General features: G+C 41.8%; 1 protein-coding gene across 2 annotated transcripts in view; it reads left to right on the top strand.

The window, feature by feature from the left end:
* Positions 1-24861, top strand: part of ZDHHC21 (zDHHC palmitoyltransferase 21) — a 78536-nt gene extending 53675 nt beyond the window's left edge. Inside the window, exons 5-9 of one of the 2 annotated variants that reach the window (XR_013212291.1) lie at positions 8203-8341; positions 11029-11145; positions 21144-21187; positions 21849-22951; positions 23137-24861. Coding sequence is in view for 1 of the 2 variants with exons in the window: in XM_077249239.1 (XP_077105354.1) it covers positions 8203-8341; positions 11029-11145; positions 21144-21187; positions 21849-21981 (433 nt within the window). In the remaining variant the exon portion in view is untranslated. Of the gene's footprint in view, positions 1-8202; positions 8342-11028; positions 11146-21143; positions 21188-21848; positions 23052-23136 lie in introns of those variants that run through there. The other variant, XM_077249239.1, reaches the window with a different exon arrangement.
* Positions 24862-25250: the final 389 nt, after the last annotated feature.

Here is a 25250-nt window from a genome sequence, read left to right as displayed (position 1 = left end):
TGGGAAATGGGTAAAAATGGCACCAAAATCTGTCCCACAATTTCTGCTGAATGTGGAAATCCCCCTTATGTGGCTGTACAATGCTGTTTAGCCGTATAGAGAGACTCGGGAGGGACGGAGGCTATTTGCCTCCTGGAGCTCAGATTTTCCTAGAATAGTTTGTGGACTCCATGTGCAAAGCAAATTCCTCCCTCAAGCGACCCCATTTTGGAAATTATCTACAGGTGTAGTGATTATTTTGACTCCCATGTGTGTTTTCCAGAAACAAGCAGCTGTGGATGTTGCTGAGTGAAAATTGCAAACTGCCATTGTAGTGACCACTATGTTAAAGTGAGCAGTACGTTATGCACAGCTTATGTTTCTGGAGACACGCACTCATAAATTAGGCAGGCTCTCAACACTACAGAAATGCCAAACGTGGGTGCTATATGTGGTTTAGACACACTGGGGCTTAGAAAGGAGGGGAGGGTATTTGGAATTGGGACCTCAGAATTTGCTGAATTTCTTTTGGGTGGGGTGAAGCCATTTAGGTTTCTCAGAGCCTTTGTGCTACCAGTAACATGAAAGCCCCCTATATTTCTGTTAACAGATGACAGACCTGAGTGGGGACTTGCTTTTTTTTTGTGTGGATTTGAGCCCGTGCCTTTGCGACGTCATACATATACTACTTTGCGTGAACGCAGCTCCTGCAGAGCAGTATATGTACAACGCATGTCAGGAAAGGGTGTTTTTCTCTTCCCCCCCCCCCCCCAATATTCACAAGCCAACATTTTGCTGCAGAGATTTTTGCCACAAAAAAGTGTCACTTTAGCAAGACCCTATAGGCCTGATTCATCAAGATCGTCGTTGTTTATATGCTAGAGTCAGACGATCCTGATTCATGTAGAGGCTTCATGAATCAGGAGCGTCGACAAGCAGTGTACACCTGTGCCTCGCCACAAATCCTACTCTAGGCCAAGCTGGAGTAAGATTTGTGGGTAGAAAACGCCGATGCTCGGCCTGAATTTAACAAGCGGCGGTCACCACGCCCCATCCTGTCTCAGCTTCAGCCATTTCAGCAGAGGTAGGAGAAACTGGCATAAATATACTAATAGTCGTAAAATGTAGGCATAACTCTGGCTTACGCCAAAATTTTGAGACTTTACACCACATTTCTCACGTGAAAGCTTTGATGAATCTGGCCTTATGGGTCCTATTCATTATTGCATTTGCGTCATTTTTTTTTTTTTTTCTTTGTCTAGTTTTTCGCCAACTCTGCACCTTTCTTTTTTTCTTTAAATTTGCTCCTTTTTTAAAGTCTATTTTAGGTGTTTGATTGTTTTTAAATGTTAACCATTGTAGGTGGAGTTTATCTTCTTCAGAAGTTTTCGGCTAATTTGGCTGATTTTTAAAAAGTTGCAAAATTCATGGACAGTTGTACTCAAGTGCCCATTTGCAGTGATTTTATGTACTTTTGATTTTTTTTTTCCTGCATATTTTGACATTTTACCAGAATATGCAGTTCTTTGTGGTAAACAATCACTAAAAATTTTTTTTACAAAAATGGGCATTTTCATGAACATTAAAAATGGTTAAAGAATTTGGAACAAAATAAATCAGCGAATACCACTAAACCAAATGAGTGCCAATGATGAATCTGGCCCTTTGTATACCATATTACAAAATAAGGTGGAACCCAGTTAAGGTTTTGAGATGATTCAGGGCTTTAACCCCTTAACCACCACCGAAAGGCCTTTTAATGGTGGCAGACATTCCTCACTGCAGCTTTTTAACGGCGCGGAGAAATAAGGGTATAGCGCCCCAGCATCAGAAAAATTTCCAGAAGTAGTAGTACCAGGAGTAGCTGAGATCCCGGAGAACATGACTAGGGCAGGATTTTACAGTCTCTTGTCATGTGATTGCCCTTATTCACCGAATAACTGCGATCACATAAAAAAAAGTCCAATTTAAAATCCATTTCTCTCCCCTCTGATATCACCTAACATATCAGTGAAGAGAGAAATGGGATCCGACAAGCCTCCCACGGTACCTTAGGTACTGGATCAGTGATCCCCCGGCCCAGTTCCTTCCTTCTGTGGAAATAAAATGACGGGTGCATTCACAGTGCTCCTGCCATGATCTGCCTGCCTGCACCAGGCAACCTCTGGGATTTTTCTTATTGGCTGCTGCCTTTTGATTACTGTGATTGACCCTATCACAGTGATCAAAAGCCCCCAATATTCGTAAATATGGCAGCATTTGGGCTGTTCTCTCCTTGTAGTTGTTCTGGGAGAGAATAGAGATACACTACATCCAAGTGCTTCCATGTCAAATAAAAAAAGTGACAAAGTGACCACATTTCTACGTCCGCGTCTGCAAACCCCCTTTAACCTTATTGATTACCCCTCCCCCCCTCCTCTGTCATGTCCCTTATCAGATTAGATTTTTTTTTTATTTTCCTCATTATTTTGCAGTTAGGGTTATGATTATCAGGGTTAGGCAGTAAAAAAAAATAGTAGTTTAGGGTTAGTTTTTGTTAGGCAGGCGAATAAAGCAATGGCCCACAGAACATTTAGCGCAGAGCAAGCGTACACCCATACTGCCTCTGAAGTAAAGCAATTTACAGTGAGTGACAACGACCCTTCCTCCACAAGATCCCACAGCCCGATGGTAGAGGAGTCAGTCATCACTGCTAAAGCTTTAGAGGCAGGACCAAGTACCGCAGTCCCCCCACCACTGTGGTATCATGACAGTTCATTTTCCCCTTAAATTCCCCCTTTTTTAGCAGCCCCTGGAATAAAATTAGATGTCACCAATTTTACCCCCTTAGATTTTTTCAAAATTTTCATTAACCAAGAAGTCCTACAATTGATTGCCCGCCAAACCAATTTATATGTCCCAAAAACACACTGCCTTTCATGGTTCCTGGATCCCCACAAATGTCCCCGAAATAAAAACATTTTTGGGCCTTACTCTGAACACGGGTTTGGTTGAAAAAAAGAAAAAACCTCCACACTCCGCTCCTACTGGGCAACAAAATCTGTCCACCGCACCCCTGTATTTGCAGCCGTCATGTCCCGAGCCGGTTATGAAGCCCTAATGAGATCCCTCCATTTTAATGATAATTCCCAAGCCCCCTTAAGAGCTGACCCAAACTGTGATCAGTTAAACAAATTGAGACACCTAATTTCCCTTCCTACGACATTCATTTCTTAATTCCTATACTCCAGAGCAAAATGTGGCAGTGGACGAGTCCTTGATGAATTTCAAGGGCCGTCTTTCATTCCGCCAATTCGTCCCTTCCAAGCAAGCCAAATACAGCGTCAAACTGTACAAAATGTGTGAGAGCACGTCGGGGTACACATCCATTTTACTATTATATGAAGGTAGGAACCGCCAAATCAGCCCCCCAAACTGCCTTGGCATCCCAGGCAAAATTGTCTGGGAGCTAATGACACCCTTTCTCCATCAAGGGTGCTACGTCTACACAGACAATTACTACATGAGCATCCCCCTATACAAATCCCTCCATGCTCCAAATACAGGGGCCTGTGGGACAGTCAGGAAAAACCGAGTGGGGTTTCCGTCACAGTTGGTGTCCAGACGTTTGGAGAAGGAGCGTCATTCTCACTCGCAAGTGACTAACTTCTTGCAGTGAAGTGGTATGACAGGATGTCTACTTGCTAATCACTCTGCATGTGGATACCACTGTGACGGTCAGAGACAGGGGTGCAACCAGGGACAAGCAAAAAGCAATCTACATCACAGATTACAATAAATTATCGCCCTCCTACCCACGTCTGTACACTCCAGAGTGTGGACCCCACAAAGGTTCTAGAAAAAGTCAGGTCATCTGACAATTCTAGGACTTGATTACTCACAAACTTTTTTGACCATTTATCTTAGTTTGACTGTTTTTACAACTGTCTTGCTATACAAAACTTTTGTTTCCATTTATATTGTATATTAACATGGATGATACAGGCATGATCATTTTATTGGAGCATCTCTAACAATGAGGATGTTCTGTACTTATACATTATGGGCTTTACTGCATGATTCTTGCCGAAACTCCTGTACTAGACAATGCTTTGCATTCTGTAGGGGATTGGTTGTTTTGTTCATATATCGGTTCCTACCTTGGCAGATGGGAGCTTGCTATTATGTGCCACGTCTGTTGGCATATTCATCTCTCATATAGGGATTGATGGAGCTAAATGGATGTTGTACGACCAGTCTTTGAAAGCCTCTGTCATTCTAGTCCTGCTGATGCTCTTTCATCTTTGGAACAAACTCCACTTTGCCACATAGTTGGCTGCATTTTCCTCCACATTTTGCCCTTATCTCCATTACAGTTTATTCTTCCTGCCATAATATATGCAAATGCAGGACAACTGTTTTGTTTATATATAGCATAAAGAGAGAATTGAAGCATTAAACATTAAAATATAACTTTTAATATACCTATTAAGAATAAACAAAAAGGTGTCACCTCTGAACTGAGGAGGGGGGTGTGACTCCTGGCCGAATCAGCTCAAAATATCAACCAAGGGTCAAAACCTCCCTAGGATATAAAACTGGTTCTTCCTGCAACGGCAGGAGCAGAATCCATAAAAATACAAGACCTTCTGTCATGTGATGAAATTTTGAACTCAAATAAATCTAAGCCCAGTCACCAATGCATGGCAGTATGACCCTGTTTGCATATAGACAGCGGTATACCATCTTTGGCAACAATGTGTCACCACTAGTAGTTAATGGACACATAATAGTCAAGTGTGAGAGTATAAGAAAAGGAATGTTCTCACCAAATCAGATGTATGCTTTCAGAGGGGAGTGAATCTTGTGTGCGGATGGATCATTAGAAGATTCTTGAGACGGACAATACCCTGTCTGTCCCTATGGGGCTAGAAGTAACCTATCCCCAAAACTCCCGCCCTGACAAGGGCAGTCCACAACTACTCCTGTGCTAAAGAAAAGCCCTGCACTCTCCCTTAGACGGTGCCCCAATGCGTTTCATTCAAGCCTAATCATCAGGGGATTCAAATGGCTGCAATGAGACAGAGTGAAAAATTTAAAGGGGTCTGAATACTTTCCATACCCACTGTATGACGCTTCCGGTTCCTGGAACGCACGCCAAGGCGGTTTCTGAGTTTTTGACCCTAAATGATACTGCCCCTCCTGTGAAATGACAGCGTGTCTGCACCTCTGTACCAGACACCCAACTGGAACTTCCGGTCGCTGGAGTTCACGCTGAGCAGCTTCTAGGCTATTGGAATGCAGCTAGCAAATCCATTTCCTCCTTTAACATGATAACGCCTCTGTCTCTATGCGACCGCTGGCGCTTCTGGTTGCTGGACCGCAAACCAGGTAACTGATGGGCCCTTGGTACCCAGCTGGTAACACCTCTTTTTAATATCATTACTTAAGGGCGGAAGAGCCCAAGGATGACTAATGTCTCCCAATAGTGTGCGTACCAAGCCCTATTGCACGGAGCAATCAGTGGTATGTTTAGAAAAGGAATCAAATTAAAGTAACAGGAGCGGATACAATGTGTGTCACTTGCTGTTTTGTTAGCAAGACCAAGTTTTAGATCAGCCAATTTTACCCTAAAGACCAAACGGTGTGTCCAGAACTCACATTGGAGCCATATTGGATGTACTTTTGAACACTGAAAAACTAGTGCAATAAAATTTGAGGTGTGTTCCTCAGAATGTACAAAAAAATAATGAAAGAAACCGTGCAATAAAATGCAAATTGTAAATTTTCAAACTTGTGTTGCATCAACTGCATATAAAAAATAGTGACACCAAACTACTCACTACCTTGCTGGTTAAATACATTACAGGGTGTAATTTAAAAAAATACATATATAGGGGATTTCTGTTGCTCTTGAACCACACAGGCTCTGCAAATATGTCCACCTATTTCAAATCAAGCCAAATTTGTGTCCCAAAATTCATATTATGCCCCTTCTTTTCCAGGCCCTGCCGTTTGTCCACACAGAACTTTTTGGCTACAATTGTCTCTGGCAAAATTGAGAAATTTGGGGCTACAACAAGATTTCTGTAAAAAGAAAAAAAAAAATTATATATATACTTTTCCAATATGACGATCTAATATTATCAAATTCTGTGTCGTACCCGTGGATTCAAAATGCTCAATATATGCCTGGATAAAATCCTTGACTGGTGTAGTTTTCAAAATGGGGTCAGTTGTGGCGGTTTCTGTTTTTTAGGCACATCAGGGGCTCTCCAAACATGACATGATGTCCGCTCTCAGTTCAGCCAATTGTACAATCAAAAAGTCACTTCCCTTCCGAGCTCTGCCGTGTGCCCAAAACAAGTGTTTGTTTCTTTTTCCCCTCATATGGGGTATCTGCATACTCAGGAGAAATTGCACAACAAATATTGTGGTTCATTTTCTCTTTTTAGCCTTGTTAAAATAAAAAAAATTGGTTCTGAAGTAAAATTTTTGTGAAAAAAAAGTTAAATGTTCATTTTTTTCTTCCACATTGCTTCAGTTCCTGTGAAGCACGTGAAGAGTTAATAAACTTCTTGAATGTGGTTTTGAGCACCTTGAGGGGTGCAGTTTTTACAATGATGTCACTTTTAGGTATTGGTTTTGTAAATTTTTTTTGGGAAAAATGAGAAATCGCTGGTCGACTTTTAACCCTTATAAAAAAAAAAAAAAAGTTTCAAAAATTGTGCAGATGTAAAGTAGACGTCACATATCTCTCTGATTTAAAGGGAACCTGTCACTCCCAAAATCGAAGGTGAGCTAAGGCTAGGTTCCCATTGCGTTTTAGTGTGAGCGCTAACGGACAGCGTTGCACGGCGAAATTAACGCCGTGCAACGCGTCCGTTAGCGCTCCCATTGCCGGCAATGTTAAAGCGCATTGCTAGCGCGTGTCATTTTCGGCACGCGCTAGCGATGTGCCGTTCTTTTGTAGCGCGCCTTGGACGCTGCTTGCAGCGTCCGTGGCGCGCCCGAGGTCCATTCCCCGCTCTCGCAGATCGGGGATCTGCGCTAGCGGGGACGTTTAACGCGACCCCTTAAAAGACATTGCGTTAGCACAATCCGCTAGCGCTTAGCGCTAAACGGATTGCCCTAACGCAATGGGAACCTAGCCTAAGGCCATGTTCACACTTTGCGGGTGACCTCTGCGGGTTCTCCTGCAGCGGATTTGATAAATCTGCAGGGCAAAACCGCTGCGGTTATCCCTGCAGATTTATCTCGGTTTGTTTTGCGGTTTCCGCTGCAGGTTTACTCCTATACTATTGATGCTGCATATGCAGCAATATGCAGCATCAATAGTAATGTTAAAATTAAAAAAAAAGTTTATATACTCACCCTCTGACGTCCCGATCTCCTTGGCGCTGCACCCGGCGGTCCGGTTCCAAAGATGATGTGCGAGAAGGACCCTTCGTGACGTCCCGGTCATGTGACCGCGACGTCACGGTCATGTGACCGCGTTGTCACCGCAGGTCCTGTTCGCACAGCAACTCTGACTGGCCGCGTGCAGCGCTGAGAGGTGAGTATAACATGATTTTTTATTTTAATTATTTTTTTTACACACAAATATGGTTCCCAGGGCCTGGAGGAGAGTCTCCTCTCCTCCACCCCGGGTACCATATGCACATGATCCGCTTACTTCCCGCAACGTGGGCACAGCCCCATGTGGGAAGTAAGCGGATCAATGCATTCCTATGGGTGCAGAATCGCAGCGATTCTGCACAAAGAAGTGACATGCTGCAGAATGTAAACCGCTGCGTTTCTGCGCGGTTTTTCCCGCAGCATGTGCACAGCGGTTTGCGGTTTCCATAGGTTTACATGTAAATGTAAACGCAATGGAAACTGCAGCGGACCCGCAGCGGCAAAATTGCGGCGGTTCCGCGGTAAAAACCGCAAAGTGTGAACATGGCCTAAGGCCACCGGCATCAGGGGCTTATCTACAGCATTCTGGAAAGCTGTAGATAAGCCCCGATGTATCCTGAAAGATCCGTTGAGGCGTTCTTCAGTTGTTACCTCATAAAGGGACACTGGTCAGAATTCCAAAAAATGGCCAGGTCATTAAGGTCAAAATAGGCTGGGTCATGAAGGGGTTAATCAATGGATGTGCATAAAAATTAAAATGGAGATGAAAAGGAGGTTTTGCTAAAACGATGATGAGATGATGCTTTTGTTTTTTTTCATGTTACTAATTGTTAACTTTTCCTGCAGGATAAACAATTGTGTCGGAGAAGATAACCACTGGCTGTTCCTGCAGCTTTGTTTTTATACACAGCTCCTTAGTGGCTATACTCTCATTCTGGATTTCTGCCACTACTATTACTTTTTGCCACTAAAAGCCATCAACTGGGTATGTGTTTTATTTTTAATTTCATATGTCTGAATACACTTAAAAAAAGTTTTGAAATTTAGAAAACAAGACATAAGTGTGTATAAAGGCCATTCCAAAAATCTGACAAGTCTATTAACCCCTTCACTACCTGACGATTTTTCTTTTTTTTCCCTCCCCTTGTTCTAAGAGCCATCACTATTTTTATTTTTTTTTTTATCCTTTCTGGCCATATAGCCATATGAGGCCCTTTTTTTTGCGGGACAAGTTGTACTTTTGAATGACACCATTCATTTTACCATATAATTTACTGGAAAACGGGGGGAAAAAATTTCCAAGTGCAAAAAAGTTTGATTCCAATGTTTTGCCATGTTTACTATATGTTAAAACTAACTTGGCAATAGGAGTCCGCAATTCACTAAGAGTATGCAGATACTAACCATGTATAGTGTGTTTTTTGTTTTTTAAATTTAGGTGGTGACATTTTTTTAAAAAAATTTGTGCAACTATTTTTCATTTTTGTCGCCATTTTCCAAGATTCATAAAGTTTTTATTTTTTTATTTTTCGTTATCTGGGGCGTATCTTTTGTGCCCTGAGCTTATGGTTTTATTGATACCATTTTTGGGTAGATACAATATTTTGATTTCTCCTTATTGCATTTTATTGCGATGTCTTGATGGCCCAAAAAAATAATTCTGGCAATCCCAATTTTTTTATTTCTTTTTCTCATTACGCTATTTACCGATTAGATTAATTTTATTTTATATTGTGATCTGAAACTTCTGAACACAGCGATACCAAATGTGTTTTGTTTGTTTGTTTTTTTAATGTGGCAAAAGGGGTGATTTGACTTTTTTCATTTTTTTTTTTAACTTTTTTTTACGGTGTTCAATAGTTTCCTCAGGAGACTTGAAGCTGCGATCGTCCACTCGCTCGTGCTATACGCAGCAAGGCATCAGCACTGCTATGTATACCAGAAATTGCGATCTCCTATAAGGATCGTAATGACAGGTACGGGGGTTGTCATAACAACCCATTGTCGCCCTGCGGTCACATGACAGGTATCCATGTTGGCGCATGTTAAATCCTGCTGTCAGTCATTCACAATGGGATTTAACTGGTTAAGTTGTGGGTGGAGCACCACTCCACCTATTATCGGCTATTACAGGCACTTGATGGCTGATTACGTAAGCCATCAAGTGCTGACAAAGATTTGGGCTTGGCGTGCAAGCCCACAGCATAGGCAGGGACACTGCATTTGACGTACATGTACATCAAAGGTAGTGACAGGGTTAATGGGATTGCATCAGCATAGAGTAACTGTTCAAACTAAGTACCGCCGCACGGTGTGATAAATTAGTTAAAGGGAACCTGTCACCAGTTTTTTGGCTTATAAACTATTCCCATCACTTTTTAAGATCATAAAAATGGTGTTTCTGCAACCCCTTTTATGTTCTTAGATATGCCCCTGCATACCTCAGAAAGTGTTTTCTACTTGCCCTGTACTGCATGTAAATTGCGCCATCCTGTCCGATGGGTGTTTATAAATTGTGATCAATGTCACCTCGGTCCCTTCAAACGTCACCTCTTTTAACTGCATGTACGTGGATGACGTCTCTGTCATCCACGTAGTGCTGAAGTCTCATGCCTGTACAATAGAATCACTGGCTGTTCAATAGGTCACAGTGAGACGCGCTTGCTCAGTGCTCTGATTCCATTGCGAGGGCGCAAGCCTACAGCACTACGTGGATAACGGAGAGACGTCACACACTTACATGCAGTTAAGAGTTGGCACTTGAAGGTGCTGTGGCGGCGCAGATTACAATCTGGAAATGCAATTGGACTCTGCTGCACTATTTACACCTGCTTGTTTTCCCTCAGTCTCTACCTCCTTCCTTCTACTTTGAATGTTTTGGCTTCATAGAGCCAGACAAATGTGGAGACAGATGGAAACCAAGCAGGTACATAGCTGCCTTTTATTATTTTTGGTTTGAACAGTCAGTCTTTGCTGACTGTTCCATCCTGCTATATGTGGCCACCATCCCCATCCTGCTATATGTGGCCCCCATCCACCATCCTGCTTTATGTGGCCCCCATCCACCATCCTGCTATATGTGGCCCCCATCCACCATTATTCTATATGTGGCGCCCATCGACCATTATGATATATGTGGCCCCATCCACCATCCTGGTATACGTGGCCCCCATCCACCATCCTGGTATGCGTGGCCCCCATCCACCATCCTGGTATACGTGGCCCCCATCCACCATCCTGGAATACGTGACCTCCATCCACCATCCTGTTATAGCACCCCTCATGTTTGGCTGTGGCTCTAAATCTTTATCTGTTCTATACAACGAAGCTGCACTCATGAGATTTAATCTCTATAGCTTGTCTGTAGTTCTCAGTCATACAAAGTCACATGTGAATTGTAATAAACTTTGTTTCTATTATTTTCTAAAGAAGACTAAAATGACAGTTGCCACGCCACTTGTAGCCTTTCTCCTAATGGGGAACAATTGAAGTTTCCAACATCTATTTTTGCTGCTCATTGACTACTTGGGTTTCATTGAAGTGTACTCCCAGGTAAAACCAGGACTGAATCATGAAACTAAGTGAGATAAGAAACCAACATTTCAACAGGCGTAATGCTCCCACAGCATTATTATGCATTTGCTTTAATTTCATCTTATTTGGTCCTTGCAGGATTTATTTGTATTTAGACATGAACTGGCACTTCTTCGAATATCAACGTTTATGGGCATTGTCATGTTTGGAGGAATGTGTAGTTTGTTCTACACCCAGGTTGTTGGCATACTAACGGTAAGGACCTGTGTGTTTTCTACTCTATTTTATCACATCCCTGCTTTCACGTTACTTATTTATAGTGTAAGACTAAGACTATACAGTAACATCTTTCACTACCTTTCCTTTTGACTTGGGACATCCTGAGATGAGTGACACAAGATATCCTAAAATTGGTGTATATGTACAAGATGGCAAACGTTAATAAACAAAAGTACAATTAAAAAAAAAAGAAAAATATTTTGTCTATCATTCTATTGGGTGTTATGACTGTTTTTTTAAATTTATTTCTGGAAGCAGGAAAAAAATAATGCAAAACACATATAGTTTGATACATTTGCTATTTTTTTTCCTTTTCAAATACTGCCAGTTTCCACATCTGTCTGCAATTGTGCTCCTAATTTACCGTATTTTGCAGACCATAAGATGCACCGCAAATTTTGGGAAGGAAAGTAAGAAAACATTTTTTTAACAAAAAAATTCTGGTGCATCTTATAGTCAACTTTTACGCTATCCTACAAGGTGGAGCAGGGGCCCCAAGAGGCAGGGTCGCAGCTGCAGGAAGCTGGTGGCTGGAGTGGCGAGATGCTGCGGGCCCTGGGCTGGGAGGAGGGGGTATTTGGTTGTCCAAGGTTTTGGCGGGCTCCGAGCTTTCAGAAAATGTCGGGAGTTCCCATCACTTCCCATCCTTTTCACTGCAGAGGCGGTGCATGCACACGATGAGATCTCGGGAGCCAACACCTTAATCTGCGCATGCACCATCTCCAACAGCCATTTTCCCGAAGTCCAGTGCAGTGAAAAAGATGAATGCGAGTGTTATTTTCTGAAAGTCCGGAGCCCGCTCGAGCACAATCTCCGGCCAGCACCATCACCCCACTCCTTCCTGCAGCAGCAACCATTGGACTCCGCAGCTGCCCCCCCCCCATTCCCCGGTAAGCTACATTCGGATAAGACACACCACCATTTTCCCCCAAAATTTGGAGAGGGGTGGGGGGGTGGAGTGCATTTTATAATCCGAAAAATGCAGTACTTGCTTGTTAAAGGCAAGATTATTTGTGGTAAAAAAAAAAGTGTAGAGTCTGGGTAATTCGATCATGATTTGAGTGATGATCCTTCCCCTTCTCCTCAAAAGCTGGTGTATGCAGTTTGCCTAAGCAGATTATCCACGACCCAGATAAAGTAATTAGACTTTACCCAGATACTTATATAGGATGGATTTGGAAATCCTATTTCCTAAGGTTTAAAAATGTCTCTTTTTCATCTTAATGTGACCAGATGTTTCAGCTGGGCTACATCCTTCACCCAGACTAATGTAGGGCCTAATTTTCAAGGCTTATCCTGATTTGTTATACAGGCATGTAGAGAAGGAATATATGGCACTCCTGGTGAGTGATTCAGGTGCCCAAGTACGGTTCCAACCTGTAATTCAGTAGTAGCAATAAATCTGTTTAAAAGTTTATAAATTTCTGAGTGCCAAGTTTATTGTTATACAGATAGCATTATTTTATTAACCATTAACAAACTTCAAGAGGAAAAACCTATATCTGTTTGTCTATACAGTATATTTTTTTCCTGCAAAAAATCAGGTTCAGGAATTAGGCTGTGTTTTTGTTTTGGTCGTTAAATCTATAAAATGTAAAGCTTCATTCTCTAAAATAGTATGTGTTTTAAACATCCCTTACCTCATCATAAATTGTTTAATTTAAGGTTGGAACTTCAGAGAGATTTTCGGGCACACCAATTAAAAAAAAAAAAAACAATTTGGTTTTTGATTGAATTGATTCCCAAACCCCATTTTTTAAAATTTTTACATCTTGCATATCCTGCTAATTCTCCCTCTATACCTCTAGACCACATTTCCCAAGAGACGAGTTGTATCTGTCTGACAGCTCACACACTCTGTGCTCGCCCACTCCACCAGCAAAACCCAGTCTACAGACTCCTATACTGTCTTAGACCTCCTTCACAAAAAAAAACTGTGCTGGTGAGATCCATGTCTGTGTGCCATCCGTATGTATGTATTTGACATCCGTGTGTCCGTTAGCTGTCTTCACATCAGTGTGACATCCATGTGCAGTCTGTGTGTCCGTATGACACTTACTTATCATGAACTGTACTGCTTTTCCCAGCCGTCGCCTGCTGAAGGCAGCTCTCTTTATCGTCGCTTGGTCTCCCTGAGATCAGTGCAACCAGGCCACAGTGATGGGAATTGTATTCAGGTGCAGCTATGGATCCTGTGTAAAATAAAGAATTAAATTAAAAACATTGCGTGGGCTCCCGCGCAATTTTCGTAACCAGCAGAGGGAAAGCCCACGGCTGGGAGCTGATGTTAATAATCTGAGAAAAGGGGCAATATCCCAAAAGGTTCCCAGGTGATTATCAGCTCACAGCTGTTTTCTTAGCCTTTCCTGGTAAATTTACGGGGACCTAAAAAACAAAACAAAAAAACGTAGAGTCCCCCTATAAATTCAAACCAGCAAAGGCTAAACAGACAGTGGGATGATATTAATAGCCTGGGAGGAAGCCAGATATTGCCACCCCTTCCAAGGCTACTAACATCAGCCCTCAGCCTCCCCAGAAATGGCGCATCAATAAGATGCTCCAAATCTGGCCCTTAGCCTCTCTCTTCCCACTTGCCCTGCGACGGTGGCAAGTGGGGTAATAGGGTTGGGGTTACCTTTGTATTGTCAGGTGATATCAAGCCCAGCGGTTGGTAATAGAGATGCGTCTATAACACGCCCACATTACTATCCCCATAGTATTGAAATAAACACACAGCAAACATTTAATCCTTTATTTTAAATTAAACAAAACACCTAGTTTTACACATTTAAAAATTAAAAAAGTTATACTCCCCTTATGCCTAATCCATTGAAGCCCTTGTCCCCGTAAAAAAAAACTTAAAATAAATAATAAACCACCATATCCTTCACCTTTCAGACGTGAAGATAATCCTCTGAAGCCCATGTCCCCTGTAAAAAAACAAAAATAATCATATTTCTCACTGTTCGATGTGAAGATAATCCATACTGTCCCACGCCGTAATCCATCTCTCTGATATTCAACATGAACGATGCCATGATGCGACAGTCCACGCTGAAAAGCAGGACACAATGAGCTTCTGTGAGTGAAGTTTACTGTGAGCGGCCCAATTAACTGTGGTGACCTCAATGAGATCACTGTGAGAAAATTCTCATGGTGCTAGTGGTGATCTCATTGAGGTCACCGCAGTTCATTGTCCCGGGTCACAGTGACGTTTGCCTGGAAACGCACCTTCAGTGACCTGCCGTAACCTCTTGGATGTCACCACTCGTCACTGAAGCTGCGCTCGCCACACCTCATTGTCTCATGGTTTTCAACCTGGACGGTAGCATCATTCCACTGTTCATGTTGTAAACCAGATATCTCAGAGATGGATTACGGCATGTGACAGTATGGCTTATCTTCACTTTGGACAGGTGAGCGATATGGTTGTTTATTTTTGTTTGTTTTTACAGGGGCTTCAATGGATTAGGCCTAAGGTGAGCATTATGGTTCTTTTTTTTTTTTTTTTTTTTTATTATACAGGGTCAAGGGCTTCAATGGATTAGGCGTAAGGTGAGTATAACTTTTTTTTAATAAATGTGTAAAACAAGGTGTTGCTTTTTATTTGAAATAAAGGATTTTTTTTCTTGCTGTGTGTTATTTCCAAGCTTACTATGGGGTTAATAATGGGGGTGACTTATAGACACCTCTCCATTACTAACCCCTGTGCTTGATGTCCCCTGACAATACAAAGCTGACAACCCCACAAATATTACCCTACTTGCCACCACACCAGGGCAAGTGGAAAGAGCGAGGCTAAGTGAAAGATTTGGCACATCTTATGGATGCGTCATTTCAAGGGAATCTGTCACCCCCAAAATCGAAGGTGAGCTAAGCCCACCAGCATCAGGGGCTTATCTACAGCATTCTGGAATGCTGTAGATAAGCCCCCGATGTATCCTGAAAGATGAGAAAAAGAGGTTAGATTATACTCACCCAGGGGCGGTCCCGGTACGATGGGTGTCGCAGTCCGGTCCAGGGCCTTCCATCTTCTTACGATGACGTCCTCTTCTTGTATTCACGCTCCGGCGCAGGTGTACTTTGTCTGACATGTTGAGGACAGAGCAAAGTACTGCAATGCGCAGGCGCCGGGCCTCGCTGACCTTTCCCAGTGCCTGCGCACTGCAGTACTTTGCTCTGCCCTCAACAGGGCAGACAAAGTACGCCGGAGCCGCAGCGTGAAGGCAAGAAGAGGACGTCATCGTAAGAAGATGGGAGGCCCCGGATAGGACCACGACGTCTATCGGACCGGACCGCAGCGGGAACGCCCCTGGGTGAGTATAATCTAACCTCTTTTTCTCATCTTTCAGGATACATCGAGGGCTTATCTACAGCATTCCAGAATGCTGTAGATAAGACCCTGATGCTGGTGGGCTTAGCTCAACTTCGATTTTGGGGGTGACCGGTTCCCTTTAATAGCCTGGGAACTTTATAGGGTATTGTCCCTTTTTCCAAATTATTAACATCAGTCCCCAGCTGTGGGTTTTCCTTTTCTGGTTGTGAAAATTGTTCGGCAGCCCATGCAGTTTTACCGTATATACTCAAGTATAAGCCGAGATTTTCCACCCATTTTTTTAGGCTGAAAGTGCCCCTCTCGGCTTATACTCGAGTCATTGTCCATAGGGGTGGAGCCGCATATTCATTACAGTAATAAGCGGTAATTGTGACCGCCCAATACAGGAAGAAGCTGTCAGCGACCGGAGATGCAGGGACCGCACCAGGAGCAGGTGAGTATAATGGGGAGGGGGAGCACTGCGCGATATTCACCTTTCCTCATTCCGGGCGCCGCTCCATCTTCCGCATCCTCTGCAGTGACACTCAGGTCAGAGGGCGCGATAACGTGGTTAGTGCGTGCCCTCTGCCTGAACGTTAGTGCAGAGGACGCAGAAGACACCGTGGCATCGGAACGAGGACCGGTGAGTATTGCAAGTGCCGGGGGCCTGAGTGACGAGAGGTGAGTATGTCATTTTTTTTTTTTTTAAATTGCAGCAACAGCATATGGGGCAAATATCTCTATGGAGCATCTTATGGGGCCATATTCAACGTTTGTGCAGCACTATATGGGGCAAATATCTCTATGGAGCATCTTATGGGGCCATATTCGACGTTTGTGCAGCACTATATGGGGCAAATATCTCTGGATCATCTTATGGGGCCATAATCAACATTTGTGCAGCATTATATGAGGGCAAATATCTCTGGAGCATCTTATAGGGCCATAATCAACATTTGTGCAGCATTATATGGAGCAAATGTCTCTATGGAGCATCTTATGGGACCCTTATTAACCTTTATGCAGTACTGTATGGGGAAAATGTGTCTATGGAGCATCTTATGGGGCCACTACTAACCTTTGTGCAGCATTATATGTTGAATATTTTAATATGGAGCATCTTATGGGGCCCATCATGAGCTGTATGGAGCATCTTATGGGGCCCATCATGAACTGTATGGAGCATTATATGGGGCTCCTGATTCAATATGGATATTCAAAAACACTTAACCTACTGATATCTCAATTAATTTTACTTTTATTGGTACCTATTTTTATTTTTGAAATTTACCGGTAGCTGCTGCATTTTCCACCCTAGGCTTATCTCGAGTCATTAAGTTTTCCCAGTTTTTTGTGGCAAAGTTAGGGGGGCCGGCTTATACTCGAGTATATACGGTATTAAATTTAATTCTTTATTTTACACAGAAGGTACACAGCTACTGCTGAATACAATTACCATCATTGTCTCATTGTCGTGCTGATCTCCATGAGAGCAGGAGATAATGATGTGAGCTGCCTTCAGCCGCCGGCGCCTGGGAACAGTGCGAACTGTACTGCTTCTTCCCATGCACCGATACGTGTCACACTGATAACAAATGGATGTCATCACTATGCAGCATGCATTTTGTCAGTGCTGTGCAAAAAAAAACAAACTGACTTGTCTGCGTGTTTCTCACACGTTACACAGTCCATGTGAAAAACCTGACGTGCGCACCACCTTTGAATAGAATGGGTGTCCATATTTGCAGCCCTTAAAAAATGGACCGCATTTGGACATGAAAAACGGACGTGTGAAGAAGCCCTCAAGATGGATAAATTGCTGCACCCAGTTTCTCCTTCCTAGCATTCCGTCCACTCCACCTAGTATGTGCTATCCTGACACTCTCCTGCAGTCAGCAATATTACAAATGCTGGCACTGACACCACACTGCCTCCATGTATTGCAGGGAAGCAATGAGTCAAATAATGTATTAATTTATTATGATGTAATCTAGCAGTCTGGAACAACAAGCACCAACCTCTCTGGCTAAAGTCACAAGCTTATAAGATTACTTTCTTTGTGTGTAGCCTGCAATATGCTCTCCCTTCCTGTGAAACTGGTGGAGGATCACAGGCCATTTCCACCATGAAATCGCAATTCAGAGCACACTGTAGAGCTGCTGGCTGGGCCTTTTAATTAAAGCACAAACAGGAAATCTCTGCCTTAAGTTGACTGTAGCAGGACATAAGGAGCTGGAGGTCGCATCACCACATGGAACAGCTCTGAACAAAACCGGACTTTTTCTGCAGGAAATCCGCATGCGTTTTTTGCGTGTTTTTTTTCCGGAGCTTCCCAATGCAATAAATAGCGGAAAAAGCACAAAAAATCCGCAAAATGAATGAACATGCTGCGTTTTTTACCGCAATGTGTTTTTTTCGTGGAAAAAAACGCAGCATGTGCACAAAAATTGCGGAATGCATTAAAAATGATGGGATGCTTATGTATACTTTTTTTAGCGTTTTTCAGCGAATATAACGGCCGAAAAATCCTGAACGTGTGCACGTAGCCAACAGTGCTTTAATAATCTGTCTGGAAAACCCCTTGGAAGTAAACCTGGTACTTGATTTTCTTCCTTTTCATCTGCAGCATTGTTAATCTGTTCAATAGCCTTATCAGCATTCCCCTGTATAAAGTATTTAACGTGTGAAGAAAATTACTAGGGTTGATCAAATAGCTTCGGATGTGTGCTGATCCGAATAGGTATAGCGCTTCCCGAATAGCTGCCTCTGTAACCTGGATAGTTGGAGCTGTGAGATGCTGCAGCTGAATGTGTCGCGGCTGTGTGACAATCATAACACATGCATGGAGAGCCTGTTTGTTGTGACTGTCACACAGCCACGACGCATGCAGCTGCGGGTCCGAACTGCTGATTATCAGGAGCGCTCTAGGTTACCGAGGCAGCTATTCGGTAAGCGAAATACCTATTTGGATAAGCACTTATCCGCAGCTATTCGATCAACCCTAAAAATTACCTCTTACATTGCTTATGCACCTGTAGGACCTGGCAATTACCTGATTGCCTTGTGTATGTCCAGCACAGAGATGATCTAGGTTTGCTAGGACCCAGCAGCTTTGCTGCTCTTGGTGTGGGGCACTGCAGGGGTTAGTTTCCCATGTAACCGAGGCTCTTATTTTAGTCTATGGAGTGTGTGTGTATATACTCTATTACATGTATGTGTGCAGATATATATATAAACACACACACACACACACACACACAAACACACACACAAACACACAACCCCTTAATGACCACCAATATGCCTTTTAACAGCAGCAGTTAAGGGCCTTATTCCTCAGCGCTTTTTAACAGCGCTGAGAAATAAGTGTACAGCGAAGGGAGTCAGAACATGATTCAGGTCGGTTTTTACCATACCCAGTCTTGTGATTGCCGTTATTCATCGAATAAAGACGATTGCAAAAAAGTCTGAATTTCAATTCATTTCTCTCTCCTCTGATATGATCTAGCATACCAGAGGAGAGAGAAACTGGGTACTTCTGCCATCCCCGGACCCTCCTGTTCTGTCCAGCGGTCCACCACATCATCTCCATGGAAGTAAATGGCGGGCTCATGCGCAGTGTGCCTGCCGATATCTGCCGGCCGGTGCCCGGCAACAACAGATTTTTCCTATTGGTTCATTTTGAGCACGGTTGTAGACCCTATCACAGTGCTCAAAAGAAAGAAAAATAGTAAATAAACACCCCCCCCCCCTTGTCATCCCCTTAGGTAAAAATAATAAAACATGAAAATTAGCGTTAGGGTTGTGGGATTGGGGTTAGGGTTGTGGGGTTAGGGCTGTGTTGGGGTTGGAGTTAAAATTGGGGGGTGGGGGGGGTTTCACTGTTTAGGCACATCAGGGAGTCTCCGAACGCGACATGGTGCCTGCCAAGCAAATTTTGCGTTCAAAAAGTCAAACGATGCTCCCTCCCCTCTGAGCCCTGCTATGCGCCCAAACAGTGGCTTTCCTCCACGTACGGGGTATCTGTGTACTCAAGAGAAATTGCTCAACACATTTTGTGGTATATTTTCTCTTGTTACACTTGTGAAAATAAAAAATTTGGGTCAAAAGTAAATTTTTTGTGAAAAACGTTAAATGTTAATTTTTTCCTTCCACATTGCTTTAGTTCTCGTGAAGCACCTGAAGAGTTAATAAACTTCTTGAATGTAGTTTTGAGCACCTTGAGGAATGCAGTTTTTAGAATGGTGTCACTTTTGGGTATTTTCTGTCATATTAACACCTCAAAGTTACTTCAAATATGAGGTGGTCCCTAAAAAAAATGGTTTTGTCAATTTTGTTGGAAAAATTAGAAATCTCTAGTCAACTTTTAACCCTTATAATGTCCTAACAAAAAAAAAATTGTTTCCAAAATTGTACTGATGTAAAGTAGACATGTGGGAAATGTTATTTATGAACTATTTTCTGTGACACGATTCTCTGATTTAAGGGCACAAAAATTAAGTTTGAAAATTGCCAAATTTTCATTTTTTTTTTTTCATAAACGCAAGTCATATTGAAAAAATTTTACTACTATCATGAAGTGCAATGTGTCACGAAAAACAATCTCAGAAGCAGTGGGATCCGTTGAAGCTTTCCAGAGTTATTACCACATAAAGTGACATGGTCAGAATTGAAAATATTGGCTTGGTCACAAAAGGGGGTTAAGTAAAGGCAATTTTTTTAATAACTACAAGTCCTCATATAGTTATGTTGATGGGGGGGAAAAATCAAATTTATGACTATTGAAAGGAGGAGGGAGGGAGGTTAGAGTTCCAAAATGAAAACTGTCCTAATCAAGAAGGATCCATGTAGGAAAGTGCTTTATTTTCTTTCTAGGTTTGTTGATTTTGCTGTGGATCTACTTTGTATTTTTATATCTTGTGTTTTGGCATCCCAATTGAAGTTAATGAAGAAAATCTGGAATAAATTAGCTATAGAATGTGACATTACACTAAGGCTGGTTTCACATTTGCGGTTGAGTCCGCAGCGTTTCTGACGCATACATCCACATGCGTCTTGATTTCCTATCTTTAACATTGTAGATGGAGGTGCAAGCGTTCACCCGCACTTGCTTACGCATGCGTTTTTTCGCTGTGTGCGGCGGGGCGCGGCTAACGCACCATGTTTAAATTTTTGAGTTGGCAAACTTTTGTCAAATATGCGCAGGCATGCAGATGAGTGCGTGTAAAAGAACGCATTACTGTCTATGGGAGCGCATGTGTACGCATGTCTTTGCGTACGCATGCGTTCGATGCGCTTGCGTACTTCGGACTGTGCATGTCCAGGAACTGATTTAGACATGCCCATTGAGACACGTCCTCCTGCGAATATAAAACACATGCGCATAAAAAGCACAAATGCATGTAAAACGCTGCGGGTTTTTTTGCCGTCATGCGTAAGCTGATGCGGATAAAAACGCTGCGTTATCATGCGGTTGCGGACGATACGCTGTGGTCTCAAATTCAGATGTGAACCTATCCTAATGTAAAGATCTGTTGTTCCCCAAGGAAAATACTGTGAACAGTGTGTGCATGAGATTTGCTGAAACAAGCTATTCTGTCTAGTGAACAAGCACGATCTTAATTTGTTTCCCTCTTCTTTTATTTTTTATTTTTTCTAGGATATGACTACTATAGAGAAGATGTCCACCTGTTGTGATGAAATGTATGTAACATTTATCTACAAATGTACCTATTCATGTGTAGATAATAGATTTTGCATTTTATACACTTTACATTTTATCTATTTTAATGTTTAAAAAAATATAATATCCAAACACATATTGGAAGAAAAGTGTTCAGTTTCCCAAGCAGATATCCTAATTTCACAGCACACGTGTATGTAATTTGTTCTACCTGATCATGATAGTGAGAGAAAATGATGTTTGATTTTTCAAATGACTGACATCTATTGTTTCCATTACTTTGGCATCCTTACATGGGAGGGGAAGCAACATTTTCATCTTTTTCAATTCTGTTTTTGTTCTTATGAGGGGTGTTTTCGATAAGACATAGTAGTATTTTCAAGGTTCAAAGAGGTATGAAAGGACTTGCCACTGTTCAGCTGACATGAATTCTTGTCATCCCTGGATTGTCTACAACTTCAGAAGTTGCCCTCCGTTGATTGACAATAAAGTTTCAGCCCCTGCTAGGTGGTGGTAAAACGCAGCTGCATGTCACAAAGAAAGGAAAGCTACATTTGTGATGCTAGGGAACATAATTCATCTAAGCCCTCTAATAGATCCCCAGCCAACCCTGTATTGTCTACACTGACTGAAATGCACCATGGGAATGCCGTCTTTCACTAATAATGCTGTCTTCTGTAGATCGAGAGCTCGAAAACCATGGCAGCAGACCTTCTCAGAAGTTTTTGGCACTCGCTGGAAGATCCTGTGGTTCATTCCTTTCAGGCGGAGGCGACCACTGCGAGTCTCCTACTACTTTGCCAATCATGTCTAAACAGATGGATGGTGGGCACAGATGGGTCCGCCATGCTGGAAGCAAGTTACAGGTTTTATCATAACAGTGCTATGACAGTCTTCAAGTCAATTATAATCCACCCACCAATCTTATACATCACAAAGTGCCCCAGGCTTTGTTTTAATAGTGATCTCAATGCAGTTGTGGGAACAGTACAAGATATGTATTTATGTGCTGAACATAGTATCCTTTCAAGATGTCCTTTTACCCTCAGGACACATTGAGCTCCCTCAGGCTAAGAACTAAAACCATGGATTAAGATTTCTGTCAGCCGAAAGTTTTCAGCTACTTTTTTTTTATTATTTTCTTTGCTTTTATCAGTGCACTGATGTTCTAATCATTTTTTTTAATTATTATTCTTAACAAACGAAATAGTATTTATTTTTGTATAATGTATTTTGAACCATTATTGTTTTTAATATCTTTTATTTTTCTGGACTGATTCTACATATAAAGTATAAGAAAATAGCTCTGACTGTAAGTCAATTTCCTTTTAGCTTGAACAGTCAGATTTTATAACACTCCACTATACAAAACTATTCTAATGTAAATGTTGCTACTACTTTTTCTTCGACTGATTATATGGTACTCTGTGGTGGCTGTTTCATCTAGTAATTTAGTTAGCCTTTGAGTTTACTGCCCTCTATTGAAAATGTCATAATGAATATTCACGGTGTATGTTTTTTCTTATATACTTGTGTTGTCTTTGCAAATACAGGTCTTAAAATGAAAGTGGTTCTAATTCTATCAATTCTTATTAAAGCATCTAGTACTTTCTTATATAATACAATCTCTCATACAGCAGAAAAAAAAATGTTATGAATGACTTTTAAAGCCAGTCAATCATATCAAGGAAGTCTGATCTTTCAGGGTCTGACAACTAGGATACCAAAGTACCATAATGGGCAAGTGCAAGCAATCATTGCATAAGTGGCAGTGTATGAAAGCTGTAATGAGGTGATGTGTGGGTTTTTCAGATCAGGTTCCCACTAATTAGAACTGATGCCTATGACATGTCCTATAGATGTGACATAAAGGTTTTTTGTTTACTGATGTATGAAAACTGGCCATTTATTTCATGCCATTCTTGATGAGGAGCCATGCTGGAATCAGATCTCCCTAATTTAATATGAGGCACATGCCTCTTAATATATTAGGAGCGCCTAACAAGTGGTGTGCACCTGGCTACAAATCTTACTCTAGTCAGGGACTGGAGTAAGGAGTGACGCAGCTCATCATGAATTAGTTGAGTTGTGGGGTTTTGGCGGAGCTGGGGGAAACTGCTGAGAAAATGGCAAAAGTCGAAGCTATTTACATCCGAAGTCTGGCACAATCACTTTGCTGAATCGGAGCCTTCATCTTACGGGCGTGGGGACAATTTTTACACTTTTGAAATGCACAAATATAACTTGAACAAATAAAAATAATGGGAAAAATTTGATTGCTTATAGTCAACTATTTTTGGAAAGTATCATCTGGCACCTTACAGAAGTGCAACTTAGCACTTGACAATTTGGAGTAATATTTTGTAAAAATTGCATAAAGTGTCATGTTTGGCAAAATGTCTAGCCCAGTAATCAGCAAACGTCCTATAAATGTTAAAGGTGTCACACAGAATTTGTGCATGCTCAGGACAGCATGAAGACCTCTTTCCTATACCATTAAAACTGAAAGCACCAAAAAAATCTCCAGGATCCTAATGTTCAGAAATCTTTTCAGGCACTGAATGGCCTATTGGTTAATGAGAAACAGTTTTTTTTTTTTTTTTAGTAAAGAAAGGGAATGCATCGCAGACAGTTTCTGTTAACACCTCAGCTCCTGCCTATCTACCTCATATCTATTTTTCAATGTGTCTGTCTATCTCCCTCTTCCGTGTTCTCTCCTTGTTACATCTACCTTCCACATGGTAGTCCTCTCATAGAATCAGCCTCTCTGCTGACAGTACGCTGAATGGGCAGGAACAGAGCCAGGAAACGACTGAGCATGACTGTCCACTACTGAAGATGGAAATGCACAGGAGAAATGGCAGGGGACACTTACAAATGAAAATGTAATATATTTACTAAACCACACACCATTATTCGTATTTTCATTGCAAATACCTGTTTTTCGACACCTATTGAGCTTTGAATGATACTAGCTTGAGACAACCCATTTAGGTGTCTGTTGGGTGTCATGCTTCAGTGAAGTGTCTGTAATTATTTTGTAACATCTCTCCCCACCTTCATTTACCTAATTTATGTCTATTGCATCATTTGAGGTCCTTTCTTGGAAACCTTAAGCACATACAGTTCTTGAATGGAGACATATACATCTGCAAATATATTCACTTTCAATGAGCAATTAATTGCACAGCTTTTAAATACATAACAGGGAGCACAAAAAATCATGGGTCGGTTCCCTGGAAGGTTGTTGATAGGGAGAGATGACTGTAGTAGACTGTTTATTCCTACTCTCACTTCCCCTACAAAGACACTGATCCAAGGTGTAAAACTTTCTCCTTGGTTAAGAAAATGGATTTTAAAGTTAAAGGGTTATTCCCATCTTTACCCCTTAGCGACTGAGACAATATTGACCTTAATGACCAGGCCAATTTTTACAATTCTGACCACTGTCACTTTGAGGTTATAACTCAATGGATCCCACTGATTCTGAGACTGCTTATTTGTGACATATTGTACTTCATGTTAGGCTACTTTCATGCATCAGATTTTTGCCGCCAGGCAGGATCCGGCAAATTTAAAAAAAAAAACGGATCCGTTGCAAATTGTGAAAAACTGATGCAACGGATCTGTTTTGGGTTTTTTTTGAGAGAGTGAACCAAAATGGAAAAATACCATTTCTGGGCATGTGCAGTTGAAAAAAAAAAACGGAATCCATTATAGGAAAAGCTGGACATCGCCGGATCAGACACTGTCCGGTTTTTCACCAGACACAAAAAAACGGATCCACAATTTTTGCTGGATCCGGCGAAAAACGGAAGGCCATCCGGCGCTAATAAAAGTTTATGGGAAAAAACCGGATCCGGTGGCGTCATACGCCAGATCCCTTTTTTTTTTTTAAATTCGCCGGATTGTGCCTGACGGCAAAAAACGGATGTGTGAAAGTAGCCTTAGTGGTAAAATTTCTTCAATATGATTTGCGTTTATGAAAAAAACTGAAATTTTGCAAACGTTTAGAAAATTTAGCAATTTTCAAACTTCTATTTTTTGTGTCCTTAAATCAGAGAAATATGTCACACAAAATAG

Source organism: Ranitomeya variabilis, chromosome 1, assembly GCF_051348905.1.
Source record: "Ranitomeya variabilis isolate aRanVar5 chromosome 1, aRanVar5.hap1, whole genome shotgun sequence".
Classification (NCBI taxonomy): Eukaryota; Metazoa; Chordata; class Amphibia; order Anura; family Dendrobatidae; genus Ranitomeya; species Ranitomeya variabilis.
This window is presented reverse-complemented; position numbering and strand designations above follow the sequence as displayed.